The 24,548-nt window shown below is 34.6% G+C and overlaps 1 protein-coding gene across 1 annotated transcript in view; it reads right to left on the bottom strand.

Moving 5' to 3' along the window:
- The window catches only part of LOC131074205 (serine carboxypeptidase-like 45), a 41,131-nt gene extending 17,348 nt beyond the window's left edge, over positions 1–23,783 (bottom strand). Inside the window, exons 1-3 of the mRNA XM_058010766.1 lie at positions 23,540–23,783; positions 23,182–23,283; positions 22,985–23,080 (exon numbers count right to left, since the gene is read on the bottom strand). Of these exons, the coding sequence (XP_057866749.1) occupies positions 22,985–23,080; positions 23,182–23,283; positions 23,540–23,783 (442 nt within the window). The remainder of the gene's footprint in view (positions 1–22,984; positions 23,081–23,181; positions 23,284–23,539) is intronic.
- Between the last annotated feature and the right edge of the window lie 765 nt (positions 23,784–24,548).

Here is a 24,548-nt window from a genome sequence, read left to right on the forward strand (position 1 = left end):
CCTGCCAGGGTTTGGCAAAAGCTTGGGGCAGGTAGTAGGTTTTGCTCAACTTTACCAGTCATTTTTTCTCTTTCTCAGTATCCGGGTATCTTTCAATAGCTTCCCTATTGACTTTCCTATTTCAGTAGAAGTTGCACCCTTCTCTTGTGAGGCTTGTAGCTTGATCAATTAAATCTTCATTGATTTCTACAGTTTGGTCTCCCATTTTCAGCATGCCCTTTTTCCAATTTTTACAAAAAAAATTGGTGACCATGCCATCTCGACCGTGGAGTCTCTCCATGAATTTTGAGAAGCCACCCTTCTATAGAATACCGTAAACCTCCTCCTTCTATTTCCATTCTTTACAACTACTTGGTTCATATCGCCTCCTATTACCACCCATATTGTCGTTGTTCAACACCAAATTTTGAAACTTGCAGAGCAAATTAGCCAGTGAGCTTTTTAGAACTATCAAAGTCACCAAAAAAGTGTGGGAACTTATGGCATTGGTAATATGATGAATGAGTCTCTCATTATTATAATGACTCGAAGTACTCAAGTCAGTTCTTTTCATAATTATCCTGTCCATCAAGTATTTTAGGAGTACTACTATAATGATCATAGCAAATGATTTGCCTGACATCTTGGGGGAGTCCTTGTTCTCCCGTCCACATGGTAATTGCTTCCTTGTTAATCGCCGCAGTGGCAGCCCAATCAGTAGAGCCATTGGCCTCTAGATAAATGTGGGAAATGTAGCTTTTTTTAAAGGTACTAATAAGGTCTCTAGAAGAGATGATTATGTTGTTGATCGACCATGAAGGTTTTGAGACCCCCTTAAGACAATTTATAATATTTTTTGAGTCCCCTTCAATCCATAGGTGGGGACAATTCCATTTTTTTGCTAGGATGATGCCTTGGAGAGCTGTCATAGCCTCAGCTTTATGATTAGTTTGAATTCCAATAGGGACATCAACCATTTCCTTGCACATTCCTTTGTCATCTCTTAGAACATCTCCACAGCCTAAAGGACTCGGGTTACCTTTGGCAGCACCATCAAAATTAACTTTGAACCAGCCATGAGGGGGGGTTTGCCATTTGGAATCAAGCCTTTTATTATGGTTGAGGTTTGGACTATCGGTACTCTTCATGTTCCACACCCTTAAAATATTTGCTTCCAGTGAATTGTTCGAAAAAAAAGGACCCTTAATGATCTCTTTATTTTCCTAAATCACCCATTGGATTTTTTGGAACACAATATCTTGATTAAGGGAAACATCCCTGAAGATTTGATTATTTCTTTCTTTCCATAGTCCCCATAGGATGTGAGGAAGCGAGAGCTACCACAAAGATCTCAATAAAGAATTAGTCCATTTTATGTTTCAGGAGGAAAAAAAATATGTGATGGTATTGGGAAACACCCAGGCAATGCTAAAACTATTGAGAAATATTTCCCAGACTGAGGCTAAGAAGGGGCAGTGAATGGCAAGGTGGTCCACAGACTCTTCTTCTTGAAGGCATAGAGCACAACTATTAGGGATAGCAAAGCCTCTGCTTTTCAAGTTGTCAAGGGTCAAGATTTTATTATGGAGGACGATCCAAAAGAAGAAATTGATCTTGGGGGTAAGGCCTCTAATCCAAACTTTAGACCAAAATGGATTACCTAAAGGATCAGGGGACAAAACACAATACATAGAGGAAACAGTTAGGGTGCCTTTGGGATCATGTTTCAAGAATCAGGGAGTCAACCTCTTTGTTCAACCAAACTGCAGACAAATGGATCTTGAAAGGCTTGGGTGGATGCTTTCAATATTCTGCCATTTGTTACCAGTCTAGTACTTAGCAACTAAGGATCCAAAAGATCTTATACAAGAGGGAGCATAGGGGGCCTATTCATTGATTTCTATCAAATGTTTATCAAAAAGCCAGGGATCCTCCCAGAATTTAACTTTTCTACCATTTCCAACTTTCCATATCACTCCTTTAGCTATACTTTCTTTACATTTAGAGGCATAATTCCATATGTGGGAACCATTAATACTAATATCTGAATTGATAAAAGAAGAAAGGGAAGAGGACTGAAGAGAGTACTTACTTCACCAAATTTTACACCATTCGGGATCAAGATGAAATATTCTCCAAACTTGTTTGGATAGAAGAGCTTCATTTAGGGTTTGGATCCTCCTTAGGCCCAGACTACCATGGCTCTTCAGTTTACAAACCTGGTCCCAAGCCACCAAGGACATTCTTTTCTTGTCCTCAACCCCAGACCAAAGGAATATTCTTTGGATTTTCTTGATAGCATCAACATACTTAACTAGAATTCTGAAAAGGCTAAGAACATATATCGGAATACTTAGAAGAGATGCTTTAAGAAGTTGGAGCTTTCCAGCCTAACTTAGGAGGGCTCCTTTCTAGCCAGCTAACTTTTTCTGGAATTTGTCCACTAGAGAACTCCAAAAGGAGTCAGGAGGAGTAGTGCCCATAGGGAGACCAACATAGTTTGTAGGAAGATCAACAATACTACACTCTAGGATTCTACTGATTCTCTGTTGTCTTCTCTCTGGGGTATTGATGAAAAAAACTTCACTTTTAGTCCAATTGATAAGCTGACCCGAAGCAGAGGAAAACTTACAAAGAGTACTCTTCAAAATTTTAGCTTCAGAAATACTAGATTCCCCCATGATAATAGTATCATCAATAAATTGTTGATGTGAACAAACAAGATCCGTAGAGGAAGGGTGGAGACCCTTAAAGGAGCCTTGCAAAGCCAAATTTTCCATACTCCTTCCAAAACATTCTACCATAATAATGAAGAGGATGGGGGAAATAAGATCCCCTTGCCTAAGACCTCTAGGTGCTTGGAAAAAAGGAGAAGGTGAACCATTGATAAGGATAGAAAAATAAGTGGAGGTGATAAGTTGGGTGATGAGATCCAAAACTCTGGGTGAGAAACCAAAAGACATGAGAACCTTCAAGAGAAAAGACCAGTAAACCCTATCATAGGCTTTGGAGAGATCAAGCTTAAGGATGAGACCCTGCTTCTTAGCTTTAACAAGAGAGTGGATGTTCTCATGGATAGTAATAATAGAGTCAAGAATTTGACAACCAAGGACAAAACCATTTTGTTGGTGATTAATAAGAGTAGGAAGGATAGAAAGCAATCTGGAAGTAAGAACCTTAGAGATAATCTTATAAAAGGAATTGCAAAGATTGATAGGTCTAAATTTGTCCATAGAGTCAACACCTTGAGATTTGGGAATGAGAGCCAAAAAAGTGCCATTGATTTCTTTCAAAAGTTTCCTAGCCCCCAAAAATTCCTTGACTCCATTAGTAACATCTTTCTTGACAATATCCCAGAAATCTTGGAAAAGAACATTGGAAAACCATCCGAGCCCGACGCTTTGTTACCATCAAAGGAGAAGACAACATTTTTTATTTCCTGATTAGAAGGAATGGAAGAAAGGGAGGCATTCTTATGATCATCAATGAGACAAGGGATGTTAAGAAGAAAAGAAGATTGAGCTTCAGCATCCAATCTATTATCTCTCTTTAGCAATTCCGAAAAAAACCTTTTAGCTTCCTTTCTAATTTCCTCCTCCTTGATAATCTCCTCTTTATCCACCACGAGTTTGGTAACCCTATTAACTGCTTTATGCTTGGTAGTCGACATGTGGAAGAATCTTGTGTTCCTATCTCCTTCCTTAAGCCAGATACATTTGGATCTCTGCTTCCAAAAGGATTCCTCTTTGGTAATGATATTATGATATTTTTTGAGAGTCTCATTTTCATCAGCAATGGACACAGTTCTGAAACCATCTTTCTAGATTTGAGTTTTTATTTCTTTGAGGTCTTCCTGGACTTTGCTTTTGGCCTCAAAAATGTTCCCAAAGCTGGATTTATTCCAGATTCTTATGTTGTCCTTTACACTCTTAATCTTCTTAACAACTCTATACATAGCAGTTCCCTCAACTTGAATGATCCACCATTTCTGGATATTACTTTTGATGTCTAGGTGGAGGGTCCACATGTTTTCAAATCTGAAGGGGAAGTTTCTCCTTCTATTGATGGAGTCAGCAATGAAGGTGATGGTAAAATAATCTGAACGAACCTCAATGTGGGCCGACAGAGAATAGAAATAATGACTAAACCAGTCATCAGAAATGAGAGTCCTATCAAGACAAACTTGGATAAGATCATTACTAGTTCTCCTGTTTGTCCAAGTACAATTACATCCCTGTATTTCCAAGTCATTGAGGGCCTTAGAGTTAATGAAATCCATAAGGGCCAACCTTCTTTCCTGCTGAGGGGTGCTTCCTCCATATTTTTCCTCCTCTCTCAAAGGAGTATTGAAGTCTCCCATAACCAGCCAACTAAGATTCCTGAAGCTGTCCCTAGCTTGAATAAGTTTTTTCCAGAAGAAATTTCTAGCCTTCAAAGTGTTGGGAGCATAAATGTTGGTGAGGACCCATGAAGTACCATCTTTTAGGTGCTCAAATTTGATACACGAGAAATTGTTGTCCTAGATGATAACTTTCCCTTTGATAGAATTAAGATTCCAAATGGTTGCTATGCCTCCTAAAGCACCTTCAGAGCTACCGCCACTGACATTTCCATTTTTGAAAAACTTCAATGATTCAACTTTCTCTTTACTTATTTTGGTTTCTTGAATTAGAAAGATATCAGGTTTACTATCCGTTATAATGTTCCTGATAATGTCATGCTTATGGGGGTTATTAAGCTCCCTAATATTCCAAGAAATAATCTTCATAGATACTTACCAATTCCTAACTCCTTAAGAGTCTTCTGGGTTCCATCTGCAATATTATTGCTGGCCTCCTTGATTCTAACTATGTGATTAGAGGGACGACCTGGGGAGGAGGAGGTATACCCGACATCCACTTGAGCTATTCTGCTAGATTTCCTTAGAAGAGAAGTCGAGGGAGTAGTTCCTTTCTTATTCCTTTGCTTTGGTATTTTCCATTCAGCATCTATCTCAGGAGCCGCTACCGGGTTGTTTAGGATTTTGGAAATTTCTTCTTCATTTCCCCAGTTAGGGGTTCTAGAATCATTTGAATCATTTAAATCATTGTTAGTTGATTTTGAACTCCAGACTAAGTCCGAGAGGTTCAGGCCCAAAATTGAACATTTTTGGGGTTCTTGTATTTCAAGACTAGGCATGAGCAGAGAGGAATCAGTCTTTTCTTCTTGGGAAACAAGGATTTCCCCTTCCTCTGGTTGATCATTTTTCTCTTCCAGTTCATTTCCTTCACAAGCATTTCCTTCAACAAGATCTATAATTAAATGTCATATCTTAACCAACAAGTATTCTTCAAGTGTCAAGTATCAACCCAACAAACAAGATTTCCATTCTTATGATTGTCCCAGTTTTGATAGTTCTGATTCTGTTATTCATAACTTTCATTACAAAACTATTTTTCAAATCTCTTCAGTGAAAACGTATAAATCAAGATGTACTAAAACATATCCAAAATGTAGGAAAATCCAATGGTTTTTTTGGAAGTTAAGTTCCCCGTACCGAGACTAATTTTATGTCAATAAAAACTAAAAAAAAATCATTGTTTGTGTCACTAGGGCATCAAAAATATTCCTCAAACTAAAACCAAATGATTCTAAAATAAATGGATACGAAAGATAACTCCAAATATTATAATAATCCAAAATATTTCATGTTTTAATGGTTTAAAATTAATTTATAAACAAACTCTTTTACACAACTCTATCAAAGAGGGTTTTAAATAGTTTTAAGAAAATTTATATAAACTTTTATTATAATCTTTGGTTGAGGCTAAAAATTATTTCAAATTAAATATAAATCATTATACTATTTTCTCAAATATATTTTAGTCTTCACTCAAACCATTTATCGAGATAAATATCTATTAAACAACAAGGAAACATGGTTCAATTTTATGGGTTTTTGAGTTGTTCTTTGAGTTTGGGTGCTTTCTATAGTAGGTACCTCTATTTTAAAGACCTCTATTTCATGTATGTGAGGTGTTCATGATGAAAAAAATAAAATAAGTTTTTTATATATGTTATGCATTGGCCACCTCCTTCTCATGCTTGATTGTGGCCTAGAGATAAGGGTCAAAATCATCCTTATGGTTTGGAGGACATGGGAGAGTAATTGAACTTATATTCTAATTGTGTGAGATGAATTATTATTTTTATTTGATGAATGTTTGAGTAGGGTAACTAGATACCCTAGGTGGGTGGCTAACTATAGGTTGCTAGGACCCAAAGTGGTTGCTAGGAGATCCTATGACTGGTTTTAATTCAAGTGATAACCTTTTTAAACTGAACTTGGTTTGGGTTGGGCTATAACACACTAATATAAGATAAATGATTATTTTAGTCCATATAGGCTTGTTGGAGTACCGTGACCATTGTTACAGGCTAGGTGGATCCTTTTGAGAGGGGACCGCGGTACATGGTAGGCAGGGTGGATCCGACATTAAGGCTATATGATGACACCCACCTAGTAGGTGTTCTAGTTCTCTCTCTTTTGTGATGTTATTTGATGTTATTATGTGATATGTGGTTCTTTTTTATTGTTTTGGGGAAACATGTCTTATGGCCTTAGTATTGCCCTATTATTTGCATGGACCTTTGTGGTTCCACGTGGTTGGGTGGTAAATATTTTTTTGAGGTGTGTTCGTGATCTCTTTTGATGATGCTTCTTGATCCTTGGTTGAAGATGTTGAAGACCTTGGTTTTGAACTAGTACATTCAAATATTGTAAAGATTATTTGTAAGCCATGAATGGCCTTATAATAAACATGTAATTTTATGAAAAGCATTGTAAAAGGGAGGGTAGTTTATAGGAACTATGATAAGGGATGATTACTTTGTATTTGAAACAATGTTTTTAAAAGTTATGTTACCCTTCCTATCCTATCTCTTTATGATCTTATTGTGTTATGAAAATTGAGTAGAAGGCAATAATAGAAACTACAATTGCATTATTATATATGTTGTTATCAAATGAAAAGTATTAATTGCATGGATGTTGTAAATAATAATCAAGGGGAAAATGATGCAAAGGATAGTTATTCATTCTATAGTGGGAATGGGATTATGGGAAATAGGATTCTTATGTACTTTTACTTTGGTCTCAAATGAAATGATAAAAGCTTTGTAGCGTATCAAATAGATAGTAAAGTTAATGTTTTGTGAAATATTATATCATGCTCAAAATTAAGAAGATCATTGTATGTTTATTTTATGCACATTATGTTACGTGTTAAGTTGTTATATCTTTCAATTATGTTGATGAACATTAAAGGGAACCTGTAAGGGTATTAAGTATGTTTACTTTCTAGAAGTTGTAGATGTATGTTAAAAAAAAATTGTAGCATATTTTGGAACTTTTGTTCTTGTCCTACCGGGTTCCCTAGCGGGGCATGACATTGTGCATATGCATCAAGCATAATATCATCAACCTCATACCCCATGGGAATGATCTAAACTTTTCTCGATTCAATAGCCTCCACATGGAATTGATCCTTATCAACCATAAAACAAATGGTCTTCTCATATTTCTCTACTATCTCTTAAGGGATTCTTTCTCTAGCTTTCATAGAGGCTTGGAATTTCTTGAAATGGCCGCATAAGGTAGATATTCTCATTGTGTTGTCACCTATACCCAACAACCCTTCCTTAATTTGCATACTAGGGATCTCATTCAAGAAATATACTACTAAAAAAACAATAAGGGATCCAAACTTGAAGGTTTGTTTCTTGTCTTGCTTTATTTTCTTCAAGTTGATCAACAATTCACTTAAAAGTACCAAACAAAGATCACACCTTTTATCCTCCTTAAGCATCTAATATGCAATGAATAATGTTGTACGAGAGACTCAATTTTTCCTGCTAGATTAATATACTTTGTAGCCCACCACCATTGAGGCGAAACTCACATTATTCTCAACTATATCACTGATTTTCATTGATTGGTTATCATATTGAGAACTGATAACAACTACCACAATATTATTCTACACTTTCCTTGGGCTAGGAATCTCACTGGTTGCACTCAAGCATGTGTCTGCCTGAATGGCCTACTTTGTGACCTTATGTTGGTTTTCCAACCATATGAACTCATCATGAATCCCACTGAGAATGTATCAAACCCATTCTGTTTCATCAAATACTGCAAAAGATGAATTACGCAAAACCCTTGTCATAAAGAATCTTGTATTTTGGCTTCAGGTTTCCAAGACTATCTACCATTAGTTTGTTATAGAGTGAGAGAATATCTAAATTTCCAAGTTCTTCAATGTCACATTGAATTTATGCCCTTATATCTTCATTGTGAAAAACACCATATGGAATTGATGAAAACACTCCTTCCATATCATCTTTAACCGATTTGAAAGAATGCCTTTTGAAAATGGGCCTTGCCCTCTTAGAAATCTGAACTACTAGAGGGGTAGAAACACCAAATGCAAATGCCATGATGATTTTAGGGTTTCAAACGATAGCCTGTGAGTGGATAAATACCTCTTTATTCACAACTCGGTACAGGAAATTGTTGAATCATCGCTTCAAGCTCGATTTTGTTGTCAAATCTCTTTCACTCATCTACTCTGCTCTTTTCTCTTGATCACATTGTGAAGAATAAGCTTTTGAAATGCCCTTTTCAAGCTAATTTCTAGTTTTAATAAACACTCAACCTTAAAGCTTCGGGTTACCTTACTTTCCATTATTTAATTTACTAGATTATCAAATTGTCACAAATCTTTTGGATATCATCTGCATGCTCAATCTAAATCATCTACAACCTTCTGGAACTGGTTATAGATATCAGAAGAGAGGGTTCTAAAGATTTGCATTAAAAAATCCCCCTAAGGCCAAAAAACCCTAGTTACCAAATGAGGTTCCATCATTGGATTCAGGTGTGGAGCCATTCTACACATTTTGATCTTCTTTCTTTACCCACATCTTCTTATGTTGATCTTTGATTTTATCTACCTCTTCTTTTCCTTTCTGATCAAATTTGTTCTTGTTCACCAATGCATTCTTTCTTCTACAATGTCTTGCAATATGTCCATGTTTGTTGCATGCATGGCAGACAACATTTCTCTGTATTGGTATAAAATTAATTTTATTTTGTCTCATCTTGAATTGGCTAGATATATGTCCAAACATCATGCATGCATAACACCTCTTATTCTACAAATTGATCATCACTTTGCACATATTTGACTTATGACCAAAATTGTTGCATTTGAAACATTGACCAGTAAAGGTAGGACCATTATTCATCATTCTATTATTCATCCTACTTTTGCACTGATTTGCCATATGACCAAATCTATTGCAAGTAAAAAATCTACCATTGAACTTATAGGCATTAGGCTATCTTACTAGAGGTTTTTTGTTCTTTTAGTGATGGTTGCTTTAACCAAAACCAGAAGATTCTCCTTTCTCAAATCCAACTCATTGCATGTCATTTCCATGTCTCTAACTATCCAGCATCTCATCCAAATGGGCTGAACTAGCTCTAAAATTTTCTTTGTACTCATTAGTAGTAATCAGCTCATCTCTCAGAATTATGATTTGTCTCTCAAGTTCTTGTCCATCATTCTTTGTTTGCACCAATTCAAGCTTCAACTAATCATTCTCATATTTCAATCTACAACATTCAACAGATCTGTCCTTCAAGGATTGAGTCAAGTTTTCTTCATTATTTTTCTAGTCTTGAATCTCCTTAATCAGCTTCATAACAATAGATTGCATCTCATTCTTCAAAATGGCATTCTCCGTGGCCAACTTCTCACATTCATCAGTCTTGTCTTGTATAATTTGATTGTTAATACTTTGTTCTTCTTTTTCCTTCAACTTGTCCATTAGCTCCTTCCTCTTTTCCTAAGAAGTGTTCAATTGATCTTTTAGGTTTTCAATGAAGTCTTCAGCTGCATTCAAATTTCTTTTTAGGCTATTCTTTTTCTTCATTGTTGCATCAAGATCTTCAAGTGCCACAGTAAGTTGTCTCTTCAAACCGGAGTCCATTGATTCAATTTTCTGGATCTTCCTAAATAAAGATGTTAGGATTCTTCCAAGGAACTAGGCCCTGATACCAATTGTTGGAATCAATGAACACTAAGAGGGGGGGGAATCAGTGTTCCAGTATTTATGAATCTGTTAATCTGATTCTTTAATCACTGAATGCACAAGTAAGAAAATGAAATATAAAAACACAAAGAAAATATGCATATAACCATAACACCAATATTTTTACATGAAAACCAGGAAAGGGAAAAACCATGGTGGGATTCGAACCCACAATATTATTATACTGTGGCCAGTAGTAAAACAATATTACATGAGGAGAATACACATGCATTCAGGCACACTACCTAGAGCTCACTGCTCAAGTACAAGAGGGCTACAATCCAGAGGAAGGCTCACTACCTTACAAGATAATAAAAATGATTGCGATGAGTAAGGAACCAAAAAAAACATCTAACTATGCCAAATAGTAGTTTCAGTTAGACACAAAGTGATATGTTGTACTATTTTGATAAACTGATATGTTCTACCTTGCTACTGATTACTGGATCAACTAAATTCAAGGTGCACACATGAAACTGCACTCAATCACTCCCAAAATCATGTTATAGATCATATCCATACTCAAATGCATTAACCAAGTCGATCTTAAATATATCTATATTAGCAAAACTGATCTCCCACAAGTTGGCTTCCCAGAATATCAGAATATGGAATGTGTAGCTTGAAGTTGGCTCAAATATTTACAAAACCATGTTTCAAATCAAAAACATATGATCACACACTTTCCATAAGTTAGTACAATTACCTTGAACTTGCAAACAACCACCAAAATCAACTTCAATTAAGAATTCGGTCCACACATTACACCATCAATAATGAAGGTAACCCTATTTTACTTCTCTACCAGATACTAGATCTTCTAACATTCTCAAGAAACATCATCATAGGTTAGGATTGTGTGATAATCTACTTCTCATACCCAATCAACTTAATTTAGATCACTAAAGCCAAAAATACATCACCAAAAATCAGAACTGCTCACCTAGACTGTACATAAAGTATCACTGACAGAATTACCAAAACTTACTCAAGACATCCTTAGGACATCCAGATATCCAAAAATCCATATTAGATAAGATCAATGGGATGATTTGCCATCAATGACAACTCTTAACAAATCTCATGAACCATACATCATCAATCTCCACCAAAACATCACTAGAATAGTGTCTTATGCCAACACAACCTGCCTTGGGTTAACACACCAATGTCTTTGATAATTTTTGGAATCTAATCAAATTTTTATGTACCTTGTCTTCAATTACAAAATATAAAAGCATAAACTGCTAGCACATCTTTTGCGAGATGTAGTAAAGGACAATCATTTTTCTCAGTAATTTAGGAACACTTAATTTTCTTAAAGGAAAGAATGATTACATAACTTCATATTTAGCGCATTTGCACGCTTATTGTTATCCTAGTTAGAGTGTACATATCTGCTCCCCTCACCTTTGTGGACCTTGGGTCTAAGAAACACATGCTATCTTCTTTTTATTTTGTTAAGAGGTTTGTTTGGGGATTTGATCACCCCAAAGAATGACCCAAACCAAATGAACCAATGAGGTATATAAAGAGGTCAGAATAAAATTTGCAGCCAAATTTATTTCACATCATGTTTAGAAAATCCTGAAACTTGGGTGATACCAAGATAGGGGTGCACAGATAGTACGAAGGGCTTAACCGGCCATCCCAGCCCACACTTGTGATGGAGTGGAGTTCACTGATGTGCCTCGTGTACCCTTGTGGTCTTTAGAGGGCACCCCTAGCCACTTGTATAAGCCTATATAGAATACTTCACCCTCCACTATATTGGTGCAAGGGATGTGAATCATACCCTAAAGTTACTCATGATGTACTTGTTTGGGTTGAGGTAGGAATCTCTTGGTTGGGCTTATCTAGCCTCCTTGAGAGAGAGAAAAGGAAAATGTCATTATAGGCTTGGAGCTCTATTTATCTATCCTCTGTGGTATTAGTGCTTATGTTGTGAGCCCAATGTAGTAGGTATTCCTACATGTACAACACAGGTTGTAAGCATTTTTGACATGTCTTCTTGTGCATATCTAGTATATATCTCTTGTGAATTCAATCTGAGTCATCTTTTGTCTTTTTTTTCATCCTCTATTCTTTTCTCATCTTAGTTAGTCTGGTTTGTCATTTTCATCCTCTAGTAGTTTCACCTACTAGTTTGGTGGGTTCACCTTTCCTCATCAATCCGTCATTCAACAGTTCTACCCACTAGTCTAGCGAGTTTGCTAGATTTGGGTCATTGTGGATGTATCACCAAATGATTCTCTAGATGCTTTGTTGTGAGGTGGTGGAGGAGGGTTATTAAGGGCTCCTTCAACTTCCTTATTTTCTCCTTTTTACACAATGTCTTGTAGGCCGCTTGGTGGCTACTTTTGTAATCAACATTTGTGTATTTTGAGTTTCCTCGTGTTTGTTCACCATCAATTTGTGTAATTGTTTCTTGTTCTAGAGTTCAGTGTCCAACTTTTTCTTGAAATTTTGCATCTATGGTGGAGTTGAACCTAGAGCTATTGTATGAATAGCTATTAATTTTAGGTTCTCTTGTTGTTGTTGTTCTCAATTTCTAGTGTGTGATAGAAGTTTCTATGAGGGTGAGGATATTTTTGAAAAAATCCCCAACAATGTAATTCTAGGCTATCATAAACCGAATGAGGGCTCTTTTGGTGATATGCTTGTTAATGAGGAGCATGCAGTGATACTTAAGAAGGGTATTGTTAAAAGTCTAAGAGATGAACAAGGTTTGGAAAAGTTGATCTTCATCAAGAAGGGGGGCTATGGGGTGCGAGGAATGGAGGTGGGGATAGACCCTTTTGTTAGCAGTTCTTTTTCTTCTTCACTGGATGATGATGAGGAGGAGGATGGCAGGGGTTGATTCACCTAATGCTTGGTCTAGCTTCATCTTTTTGAGCTCATATTGAGTAGAGCTTTGGATTCCTCTTTTTCTTGTTTTGTAGCCCTAACCAATGTAGTCTCCAATTTTCTCAAGATTGATTGGCTTCCTTCTATTTTAACAACTATTTGAGGTTCTATAATCTTTCAAACCTCCTTTGATCGATCAACATTACTTATTTAACTTCTACTGGCTCCTCCTTTTTCTTCTTCTTTTCTTCTAGTGCTATTTCTTTCTTAGGAGCTAGAGTCAAAAAAATCTTTTTTAATTTGATTCTTGTGGTTCATTTGGGCCCTTGGTAAGATATAGTAGGATTTGTGCATATACATCTACCTCATTATCAAAGATATCGTAGGGTGGGGGTAGAATCCAGGAAGTCCAAGATTCTAGGGCATTGATTAGTACATAGTCTTTATCCACATAAAATACTATTCTATTAGTATTTTTTGTACAATTTGGTGGGAGAGTCGGTGACTTTCTTGTATTGTCTTTTGGAATCTCTTAAAATACCCCCAAAAAAAGTGGATATAGACATGACAGTTTGGGAATGCTCTAACACAATCTATGATTTCGAAAGCTATTGCTTTATCCTAGCTCGAGTTCTTATCCCCAAATTGACATAGTTGGTTGAGGAAATAAAATGTGTGAATAAATAACATAGCTCCATTACCAGAATGGGCAATTTGTCCTTATTTTGGTTTGCATTGTCTAGTAACGCTTGTCACAAGATTTCACAAAGATTGAATTTTTTTGTTCCATCATTAGGTAAGCAATATATATTGTGAACACTATGCTTGTGCCTTCTTGACTCATAAAATAAATCTTATAGACAATCACCTTTATAGAAGGGTACCCCTTTGTCAGTGATGATAGTAATATTCAAGTTCCTGCTATGAAACTCGCTCTAATAAGCTTTTCAACTTTTGTATTCTTCATGCCTTTCTTCAGAAGTAGGGCTCTTTCTCTAATCAACCTAATAATTTATTTATTTAATAGCCTGGTGATCCTATGAGGCTTATCAAGAGGCAAACCCATTCATGTTCTTGGGTGAAGTTTGGGAAGTCCTTAAATACATCAAGCTTCTTCTTGGGAACCTTGCATACTCTACCTTTTATTCATTACTTTTTTAAGGAGACATCATTTTTTGCCCATTAGTCACTATAACTAGTCTTTTCTAATTGTTATCCTCTACCATTTGCTCGCATTTAATGTGCATTATTGTTACAATATGTTACAAGAAAATAGAATATATTTTTGTCTTATTCTTCGATACTGCATCCAACCTTTCCAGCGTTTCATGCCATAATATTGTTTCCAAACCTCCTTATTCTATTCTTTTGCAAGCTTTTACTTTCTCATGGTATCTGATGTATGTTTGAATGCATATTTGAGTAGGGATCCAATATGGTGAGGTTTGGTTAGCTTACATTTGAGTGTTTATATAGTTCAGCTCTCATTTGATTTATGTGGTGATTTAGGTCTAGTATGTACAAAGATTACTCTCCAAAAGCCATGTACTCTTTGTGTTGTGATCTTCAGTTTGTTATGTACCAATGCCTCCAACACTTTATTACTGTTTGTAGTTTTGGTTTCACTATCAAGTTCAAGTTCCCCTTTAGTGTTCAACTTTTCTTCTCCTTGTCGATATAGAAGGCTAAATATTGTGTATAGGTTCCTCACATCTTCCCCAATATGTTATTGAGCTATTTAATCAAAATAGGATGTATCTTCTAAGTCAACCAGAAGAATTCTAACAAATCGGTTATCATCAACAAAAGATTTTTCTTCGTTCTCGGAATCTAAAATCCCATTTTTTATTTTAAACAATCTACAGCCCAATTTGAGCCCTGAATGTATTGAAGGTTTCCTTCATCCAAACTACTTCAAAGTTAGCACATTGTTCGATCCCATTTATATTCACTTAAACTAGATTTTTCCGTCAAATGTATTCATTCTAGACCCATCTAGTACGCATGTGTTCATAGGGGTATTCACTAAATGAAGTTCTCCCAATTTTCCCATGTAGTAGATGGTATAATATTTAAGTCTATTCCTAGATCCAAATTACATATTTGACCCTATTGTCATTTAGCTGAACATCAGTAAGTAATGGACTATTCTTCTAAATTTGTTCTTCAGATAAATGGTTCAATTGAGGCCTCTTTTTCCAATATTTTCCTAGTTGTTTTAGTTTTACTACTAAATCATTATTTCTAAATATTGTTATTATTCTTTTAAGGTATAGAAATCTTGTTCAGTAAAACAAGCTCCCTCCTCCTGTAACTATTGTTCAATTGTCTCGTTTGCTTCTTGTATCAACCCAATCATGTTGCCTTTTATTTGCTTTAAGTAGGATGGGTTCTTCTTCTTCCTCTTCCTCTTCTCCTTCTTCCACTAGACTATAACATTCTTCAAAGCCTTATACCACTGACTTCTTTCTACCATTCCTGGTGTCTGTCCTTTGTCTGGTCACCACATTTACTTTTTTCTTATTTACATCTCTCTTCTTCCTCCTTGCTGCTAGTTCTTAAAAATTGTTTTCTTGTGAGGTATTAGAGGTCCATATGTCCATCATATATAAACTTTGATTCCTTGGGGTGGTACTCTTCATCCCGTAGGGATCCAATGCATCCTCAACAAAACAAAAGTCCTTTATAGCTAGTCCACTCCACTGGCACTTGGATTACTTTGGCTCTCATTTGTAGTTTATCATTTCGCGTGGAAGGTTTCTCTACATATCTATGGAATTCTTTATATTTATCACAGTTAAACATAATGTGATCATCGCCTCTACAAAAGTTGTATTTAAGCCTCTTCTCAACCCAACATTCTGGGACATAATGTCCTGTCCTATCTTGACACAATTGAAGCATTTAGCATCATTTTTTCTTCTATTTCCTCGTCCTCTACCTTAGCCTCCTCTATTATTGGAATCTCTATCATCCTAATAACTCTGATTTCCTTGTGCTACATACACATTCCAATTATCTTGCCATACACGAATCTAATAGCCGACATCATCTCTGTCCTTTTGATTGTGACCCCAATTTGAATAGCATTTGGTTCCTCCATTTTAAACTAGAGGTATATATCTTGAACAATCCTTAGTAAGGTGTAAGTCCTAATCCTAGCAATAGGTTCAATATATTGTGTTTTTCTTGACTTCTCTAGAGCTGCAACAACAGTCTTCTTTGCCTTCTTTAGGAAAATCATTCTAGATGTGTCCTTCTCGGTTATAATAGACGCAAGTACCGAATTCTGTGGAGTTTTTTTATCTTATTTCTTGCTATAGAGCTAGCTTCTTGATCTATTCTTCCAAGCTTTCTAAAATCTCATTATTTCTATTCTTTTTTTTATTTCCTCCAGATCTAGGCCTCTATCTAGTAAGCCATTTGGATCAAGTTTGTATATTTTTGGAAGTCCCATCCAAACCAATTATTATGTCTTGGTCCAGCTCATAAATGAACCATTCAATATTCTATTTTTATAACAAATGTGCTTCTAATTTCTTGAATAATTTTTTGAACCTATTGTCGTATTTTTTAACAGATGATGATCCTTGTGTTAGCTAGGCTATTTATTCTTGTGATTTTCTTGATGGGGACTTTTTATGTTGTAAAATTCAATAGAAATTTTAATTTTACTTTGTCCCATTTTCTAGAGTGTTTTGGGTAGTTCTTTACATACCATTCTAATTCCTCATCCTTCACCAATTTGACAAAATCTAGAGTAATCTATCTTTATCTAACAATTTTCCAATCTCTTCCCAAATTGATTATAAAATGAAGCAATGCTTCTCAACATCAGTGATATCTACACAAAATATGGGGATCTTGATTGTATTATCCATATTACTAGGGTTTTTCCTAGGATTGCTTGATAACTATAAATGAACTACTAGATTCTTTACTAGTTTCCTCTTTGATGTTTTGTCCTTCTTAATTTAATGATTTTGGGGCTTATTTTCCCTACCCTTATCTCCTTTTAACCTTATGTCAAAGTAATCCTCTCCTAGGATCTCACTCCAAGGTATCTCCTACTCACTACTTTCTCTACTATGCTTTTTCTATTCTCCTCTCTTTTGTTCTCTCTTTTCTATTTTCTTTTTTTTAATTCTTCAAATTTTATTGTTGGATAGGGATGGGTTCTAGTCTAGGGGTAGTGTCTCTTCAAGACTTTCTTTTCATCTTTTGATTTTTAAAATGCATTTCTTTTGGTTGCACTTCTTCATTTAACTCTTGATTATAAATACTTATTTCTCTTTATTACTTTCTCTTAATTTTCTCACTTGAATTAACTAATTCCTCCAAATGGCCATCGATGTAGAAGGGGGTTCTTTCTAGCATCTCTAATAGCACCTTGAACCTGTCATCCAATCATACTATAACAATACTAAAATCCTTTGAGGGGCATGGCAGGGTAGGAGCCATATTGCTACTACTAAACCCTATTAACAACTTTTTTTCAAATCTTTCAATTGTTGACTACATCTTGGTTACTATTTATTTCATCTCTTCAAATTTAAGTCTAGATCCTCTTGAGTACCCTCTTCTATTTTTTTGTCTCTTCTCTTTTGTTCTCTTTATTCTAGTTTCACCTACATCGACATGCTCAACAACAACCTTGTTGGTGTGCTCTTCTCTTCACTTTTTTCTTTCCTCTTTTTCCAAGGTTTGTCTTAATCTCCTCCCTTCACCATTATATTTGTCCATTCTTCTTGTCTTCATTTTCTCCTTGACCTCTTTTGTGTTTTTACTATCTCCTTTCAGCATGGGTGTCCATGATTTGGTCTTCTATTTTTTCTATATTGCATCCTATAGTGGTTACTTGATTCATTTCCTTAATAGTCACATCTCTTCATTTTTTTAAATACATTCTCCTCATTTCCATACCTCATCCCCTAGGTACTTTACCCCCTCTCACAAGGTAGACATCAAGAAGATAGTGTTTTTACTAGTTTATCTTCATTCCATGTTCTTCTTATGATTTAGTATTGATTGAATTTTTAAAACTTGTCACTAGCAATACCCCAATAGAACCTAACCTTACTAGGGTCTCAACATCGAAAAACATGTTAACTTGATAATTCTAAGGAGGTAGAGCATATATCTTCTCCCAAAGGATTTCTACTAGTTCTAGTCTTTAACCCAATATACGGTCCTATTGAAATGGCAACTGAATCCCTAATCCAATGTAACTAATTAATCAAAAAGAAATATTATACACAGTATTAGAGCAGCAAGATAGATTCCTTTATATTAATAGCTTAATATGTAATATACATTCCTTATATCTCCTTTTCATGTATATCTTTTATCTATTGCCTTAGTCTTAGCCCCTAGTCCTAGTCACCTAATGACTTTCTACTGTACCTTATACTTATGTATCCTTGTCACAACCCTTTGATAGAATCTTTCTAATCTATTATGGGATCACCTATTATCCGATTACACCCCTATCTCTCTAGATTGGTGTCTATAATTTGTTTTTCGATCAGCAAAGGGCATAAAAAAAATATAAATTTGAAGGGTAGAAATAAAACTAGCGATGTTTATTAGTCAACTATGAATATATCTGTTGTTCAATTGGTTTATTAAATAAATTATTAGGAGTGTCTAAGACAGATTTAGAAGGGTCAAACACATCTCTAGGCCAAATTGCAAAGGCTAAATCATAATGCAAATCACCATATTATTTCAAGAATTACACTTTGGACATCAAACAATGTATTCATGATGGTAGTTAAATTGGTACTCTTGGAGCTTGTCCTATGCAAAGTTATCTAGCAACATATCAACCATGCCACACAATCATCGGGAGATGATACATATCGAAACAATTCAACTCCACATGTGAATTGTTTAATTTTCATAATGAATCTCAAACTTCATGACATGTAATCTATGTCTACATATTTGTAGTATTACAAAAATAGACACATAGAGATATAGATAGCTAGATAGAAACAACAAATTAGCTAGAGCATATATACAATTTTACAAAGGGTATGCCATGTACATGGCAATAAAGATGCATTTACCATTTCAATTCTATCTCCCATGAATTGTAAACTCCTTTCTTCTATAAAATTACCCACCAAATTACCAACTAAACCCTAGAGATCAATAAACTATTAATAAAAAATATAGACAAAAAAGAGAAAATTGAATACATTTAACCTTTTTTATTTTATTTTTTTGTGACCTAAGGGGTGTCCACAATTGGCTCATTCCTTTTGGATGGCTTAAAAATCTTTAAATGATCAATGCCCACAATAGTTAAACCAACTACCACTGCTCCCCTTAGGGACAAATGAGTGTGTAATGTCCCTTTTATAAATTACCCTAGTTTACCCTAGATTATAATTCTTAGTTATTAAAGGATGGTTACAAGAGGGAGTGCCTTTAATTCTTAATAGTAAAGCCCAGAAAGTCTTAATGTCTTAAACATGGATATGATAGAGAGTTCCTTACTTGTTGTGAGTTTAATCTGCATTCTTTGATGTTCTTCTTCCTTCTCTTACCACAACTAGTTATATTAAGAACATATGAAGGGATTCAATCTTCATGTAATAAATTAGCAAACTGTGGCAATCAGATGAATTGTTGAATATTTATTATCTTATAAAATCCAATCTGAATCATTTAATTCTTATTTCTTCAAGCCTTATTGTGCCTATACCTTAATAATAGTTTTGATCTGATTTGATCAATGGTGATCTCCCTAGATGTTTTTGAATTTTTTCCTTTATATCTTTCAATGTGAGGGAGAGGTGAAACCTCTTCATCATGTATCCCCTTTGGCAAAAGACACACCCTTTCACCATTAGCACACTTTGAAAAAGTGCAACGCTTCATTATTTCTATCCTTTGAAAGAGATACAACCTTTCACAATTATATTATCAGATCTGCTCTTTCATTTCCAAATTCTCCCCTCAAATGAGGTTCTCTTCTCCCTTTTATATCTCATGTTTGAGGGAGACACAACTTTTCATTTCATGTCTTTGACCATTCATTAACTTAATTAAAATTTAATTATGTTTAATTGTAATCTATTATATTTTTATTTTAATTTTATTATTATCATTTATCATTCAATTTTATTTCAAAGTGGTGAAATTACAACTCACCCCACTCAAGATTGCTTGTCCTCAAGAAATGATCAATTTAACTAAATTTTCACGATGCAAGTATTCCTAACTAACCCTTGAAGATTTTTAATCTTAAGACAGGTTCTCTCTCATCAATTGTACTCAGAAGAACTATGTTTGGTTATTCCTTGAGACAACAAAGGTGAAATCCTCACTCATTGAGAAGGGGATTAGAAGCATAACACACATGTAACACCTTAATTGCAACATTCTTTCCTAAATGAACTCATCTTTCTAGGTCAACGGAAAAATAGAATTCATAATGATAGAAATCATTAATCATAAATATTTATGTAGTAGATATGCCCAAAATGAAGTGTATACATAAAACACAAAGCATACATGTGAAAACAAGAAGTATACACGAAGTAGACACAAGGATATATTCAAATACAAGCACATGTAGGTATAGTTTACTTGGTCAACAAGAAGCAAAATATCCAACCAAGACTAGATCCATCCCTTGGGCCAATCAATATTTCATTTTACCCACCAAAGGTAGGAGTGACTAACTAGGACCAGAATCATCTCTCAAAGTAACCACTCCACAAGAGGAAGGAGCATCCAACTAGGGCCAGAACCATCTCTTGGGCCAATTCTCTTTATCCATGAGAGGCAGAAGCATCCAACCAAGACCGACACCATCTCTTGGGCCAATTTACTTTATCCACAAGAGGTAGGATCATCCAACCAGGACCATCTAACCATCTCTTGGAATAATTATTATTCCATAATTCACAATAAATTTCTTCCACAAATCTACTATAAAGTCTTCCATAATTTGATCATAAGATTGTCATAAAGTATCCACAATCTCTTTACCAAAGGTTGTTACCAACTCTTCATATACTTCACCTTAGATCTCCATTAAATTATCTCTTAATCTAGTGTATATATTATATACTTGATTGTCTTCTTTGCATAATACATGTATGTTTAACAATCTCTCATATTGTCTTTCCATTGTCATTTAGTTATTGCCATATTTTTGAATGAAGTCAATACATCCCTTCTTATTGATTAGAATGCATAAATGATTTATCCTTACCCTACCAACTGGCAAGATCATGCTCTGATACCACTTGTAATGTCTTTTTTTATAAATAACCCTAGTTTACCCTAAGTTATAATTCTTAGTTATTAAAGGAGGGTCACAAGAGGGAGTGCCTTTAACTCTTAATAGTAAAACCCAAAATGTATTAATGTCATAAACTTGAATATGGCAGAGAGTTCCTTACTTGTTGTGAGTTCAATTTGCATTCTTCGATGTTCTTCTTCCTTCTCTTACCATGATTGGGTATATTCAGAACACATGAAGGAATTCCATCTACATATAATAAATTAGCAAACTGTGGTAATCAAATGAATTACTGAATATTTAATATCTTATTAAATTCATTCTGAATCCTTCGATTCTTATTTCTTCAGGTGTTTCTATGCCTGTAACTCAATAACAATTCAAATCTGATCTAATCAATGGTGATCTCCCTAGATGCTTTTGATTTCTTTCCTTTATATCTTTCAATGTGAGGGAGAGGTCACACCTCTTTATCATGTATCCCCTTTGGCAAGAGGCGCACCCTTTCACCATTAGCACCCTTTGAAAGAGTGAAACTCTTCATTATTTCTATCCTTTGAAAGGGATACAACCTTTCACAATCAGATTTGCACTTTCATTTCCAAATTTTCCCCTCAAATGAGGTTCTCTTCTCCCTTTTAAATCTCATGTTTGAGGGAGTCACAACTTTTCATTTCATGTCTTTGACCATTCATTAACTTAATTAAAATTTAATTATATATAATTGTATTCTATTATATTTTATTTTAATTTTATTATTATCATTTATTATTAAATTGTATTTCAGAGTGGAGACATTAAAAGTGGACTTGAACAACCTAATAGTAACCCAAAGCCTTAGCACAACCTTACCAGCCATTTGAACTTCAAAATGACCCTTAATTTAATTTTTTTTTTATTAATATCTCTTCTATTTTACAAAGATCAAATATCAAGAAAGACACATCTAATGGTATTATGGATTAGGGATTGGTTGACTGAAATAAGACATAGACTTTTTTAATTAAAACATCATTAAACAAAATACTACTAATTTAATACTTATTAACTCTATCTGTCCAACCTAAATTAGCATTGATCGCAGCTAATTACATTTTATTTTACTTATACACAGAGAAATTTTAATGTTCATTAAAATTCCAGCCATATTTTTTAATAAGAGTGAATGAGAGCTAGAACCAATATTACTGTCAATTATTGCTTCATATTTTGTATATTACTTATTTTAATCTGAAATTCTATGTATTATGTGTATCTAAAGCTCTTTTTATTTATTTCTATTTTGATTTCTGCTACTACATTGGTGTTTTTTTTCTATTCTTTCTGTAGCAATTGCAGGTGATAAGATTCCAAGCCAAGTTTTATATAAAATGTAGTACCATTTTTCGAAAAATTTATATATATTTTTAACTTCAAATTAAAATTTAAACAAATTTTGTTGATCATTACTTTTCATACTAGCGTAGAATGATCAACAATTGATTATACTGTTTTACCGATCTAAAATGTTCTGAGTATATTTAAAAAAATATTTATTTCTTTTATTGTTCATTCAAGATTCATTGAATGATCCTGGCATACATACTTGGGCCATTAATTTAATTTTTCCCTTTCCAAGTAATACCAACATTGAAATTCTATATATTACCAATAAGGATACTATAAGAGATTTCATGACAAAAGTATTGAAACTCATTGTACAACATTACAGACAAGCATACAAACATTTCCATGAATTTAAAAAGGTGGGAGATGAATTACCAGTCAAAGTGTCATTAAACAAATGATAATCTGAAGTTGTATTTGAATAAGAAAATCCCACTCCAATTGGGCTCTCTACATAAAGCATGTTTGTCACTGCCATAAACAACTTTTACATATCACTGAGGAGCACATGATTTGAGTGATGTAAGGATAGAAGGATTAAGCATACACAGACGAATGTTGAAAATCTGTACCTGTATTCCAAGAAAACTTGTTTTCCTCCCAACCTTTGCCATTGAATTTGAAAGGGCCATTCTCCTTCAATGCTCCATATCCAAGTGATGAGCATCCAGGCCCTGCAATGATTGATCAAAGATGGGTATTATAGATTATGATAAAAAAATGGATTCTAAGCTGTAACGTTTTTGGGTTAGATTGTCTGTAAGTTTTTGAATTTTCATGATAGTAAAGAGCTAAAGAGTTTTCACCTCAATTCCTTTTCATGAAGATTATCTATTAAAGATATCAGATTTCCACAATCCATGAAAAGTATCTATTAAAAATTAAATAGATTATTTTACCTCCATTGTGGTTTTTAATAGATTATTTTACCTCCATTGAACCACAAGGCGAGGGGCCTAGATGTAACATTGGTCTGGGCCTCTACAAAGTAATAATACAATGCTCTACCATGCTCTTCATTAGTTGTAATGTACCCACCATACTGCTTGAAGGAAACTTTCTCTCTTTGGCCAGGCAACTTCTCTATAAGATCAGATTCAGGAGCAGCAATGGCATTATGAACCATAAGTAGTGCAAATACAATAACCAATTCTACTACCTTCCTAAAACCCATTTGACAGAATTGAAGCAATGATTTTGTTATGATGGCACTGAATTTTATGGACAACAAAAGCAGAAAGGGGAGAGAAAATAATTATTAAAGTGCCAATGAGTCATTCATGGCTGAAGGCAGGCATCTTAGAATAAACTATGCATTTCCTGAAACAACAATAATTGATGGTAGAATTTGAATCAGAATTCAAGGCTATTATGAACTTTGATTATTTGAGTCTTAGTCTAGTTTGAACATTTAATTGTTTGTAATCGTTTGATGGTACCAGGGTTTAAACTATTATTTATAGATTTCTCAAATAATGAAACAGTGTAGACAACCTATAAAGAGCTGTTTTCAACACTATACGGAATATGTGCGGGATTGCCATTATTCGTTATAGGAAACGACGACGATAATCATGCAAACAATTACTGAGAATAGAGGATAAAAGATAACATAGGGCCGATCAATTTTTTTTTGCCTATCTGTCTGCACATGGCTCAAATATTCGTTAAACTACTACACTCCAATGCCGGATTAGGGTTCCAAAAAAAATTGCTATTTTCGTGTTCAATGAAAAACTGTAGAAAAGATACTGTTTATTGGTGAAATTTGTGGTACCCATATCTATTTTCGTTAACTTCGATGCTCATTTTGATATTAAAGTTTGAATCTTCCACACTCAATTGTTAGAGTAGATTGTAGGAAATTTAATGGTTGTAGATTCAAGCTACGCTATACTTATCGCGAGAATGAGATTTGAGGATACTCCTTACTATTAAT

The sequence above is a fragment of the Cryptomeria japonica genome, chromosome 8, assembly GCF_030272615.1.
Source record: "Cryptomeria japonica chromosome 8, Sugi_1.0, whole genome shotgun sequence".
Classification (NCBI taxonomy): Eukaryota; Viridiplantae; Streptophyta; class Pinopsida; order Cupressales; family Cupressaceae; genus Cryptomeria; species Cryptomeria japonica.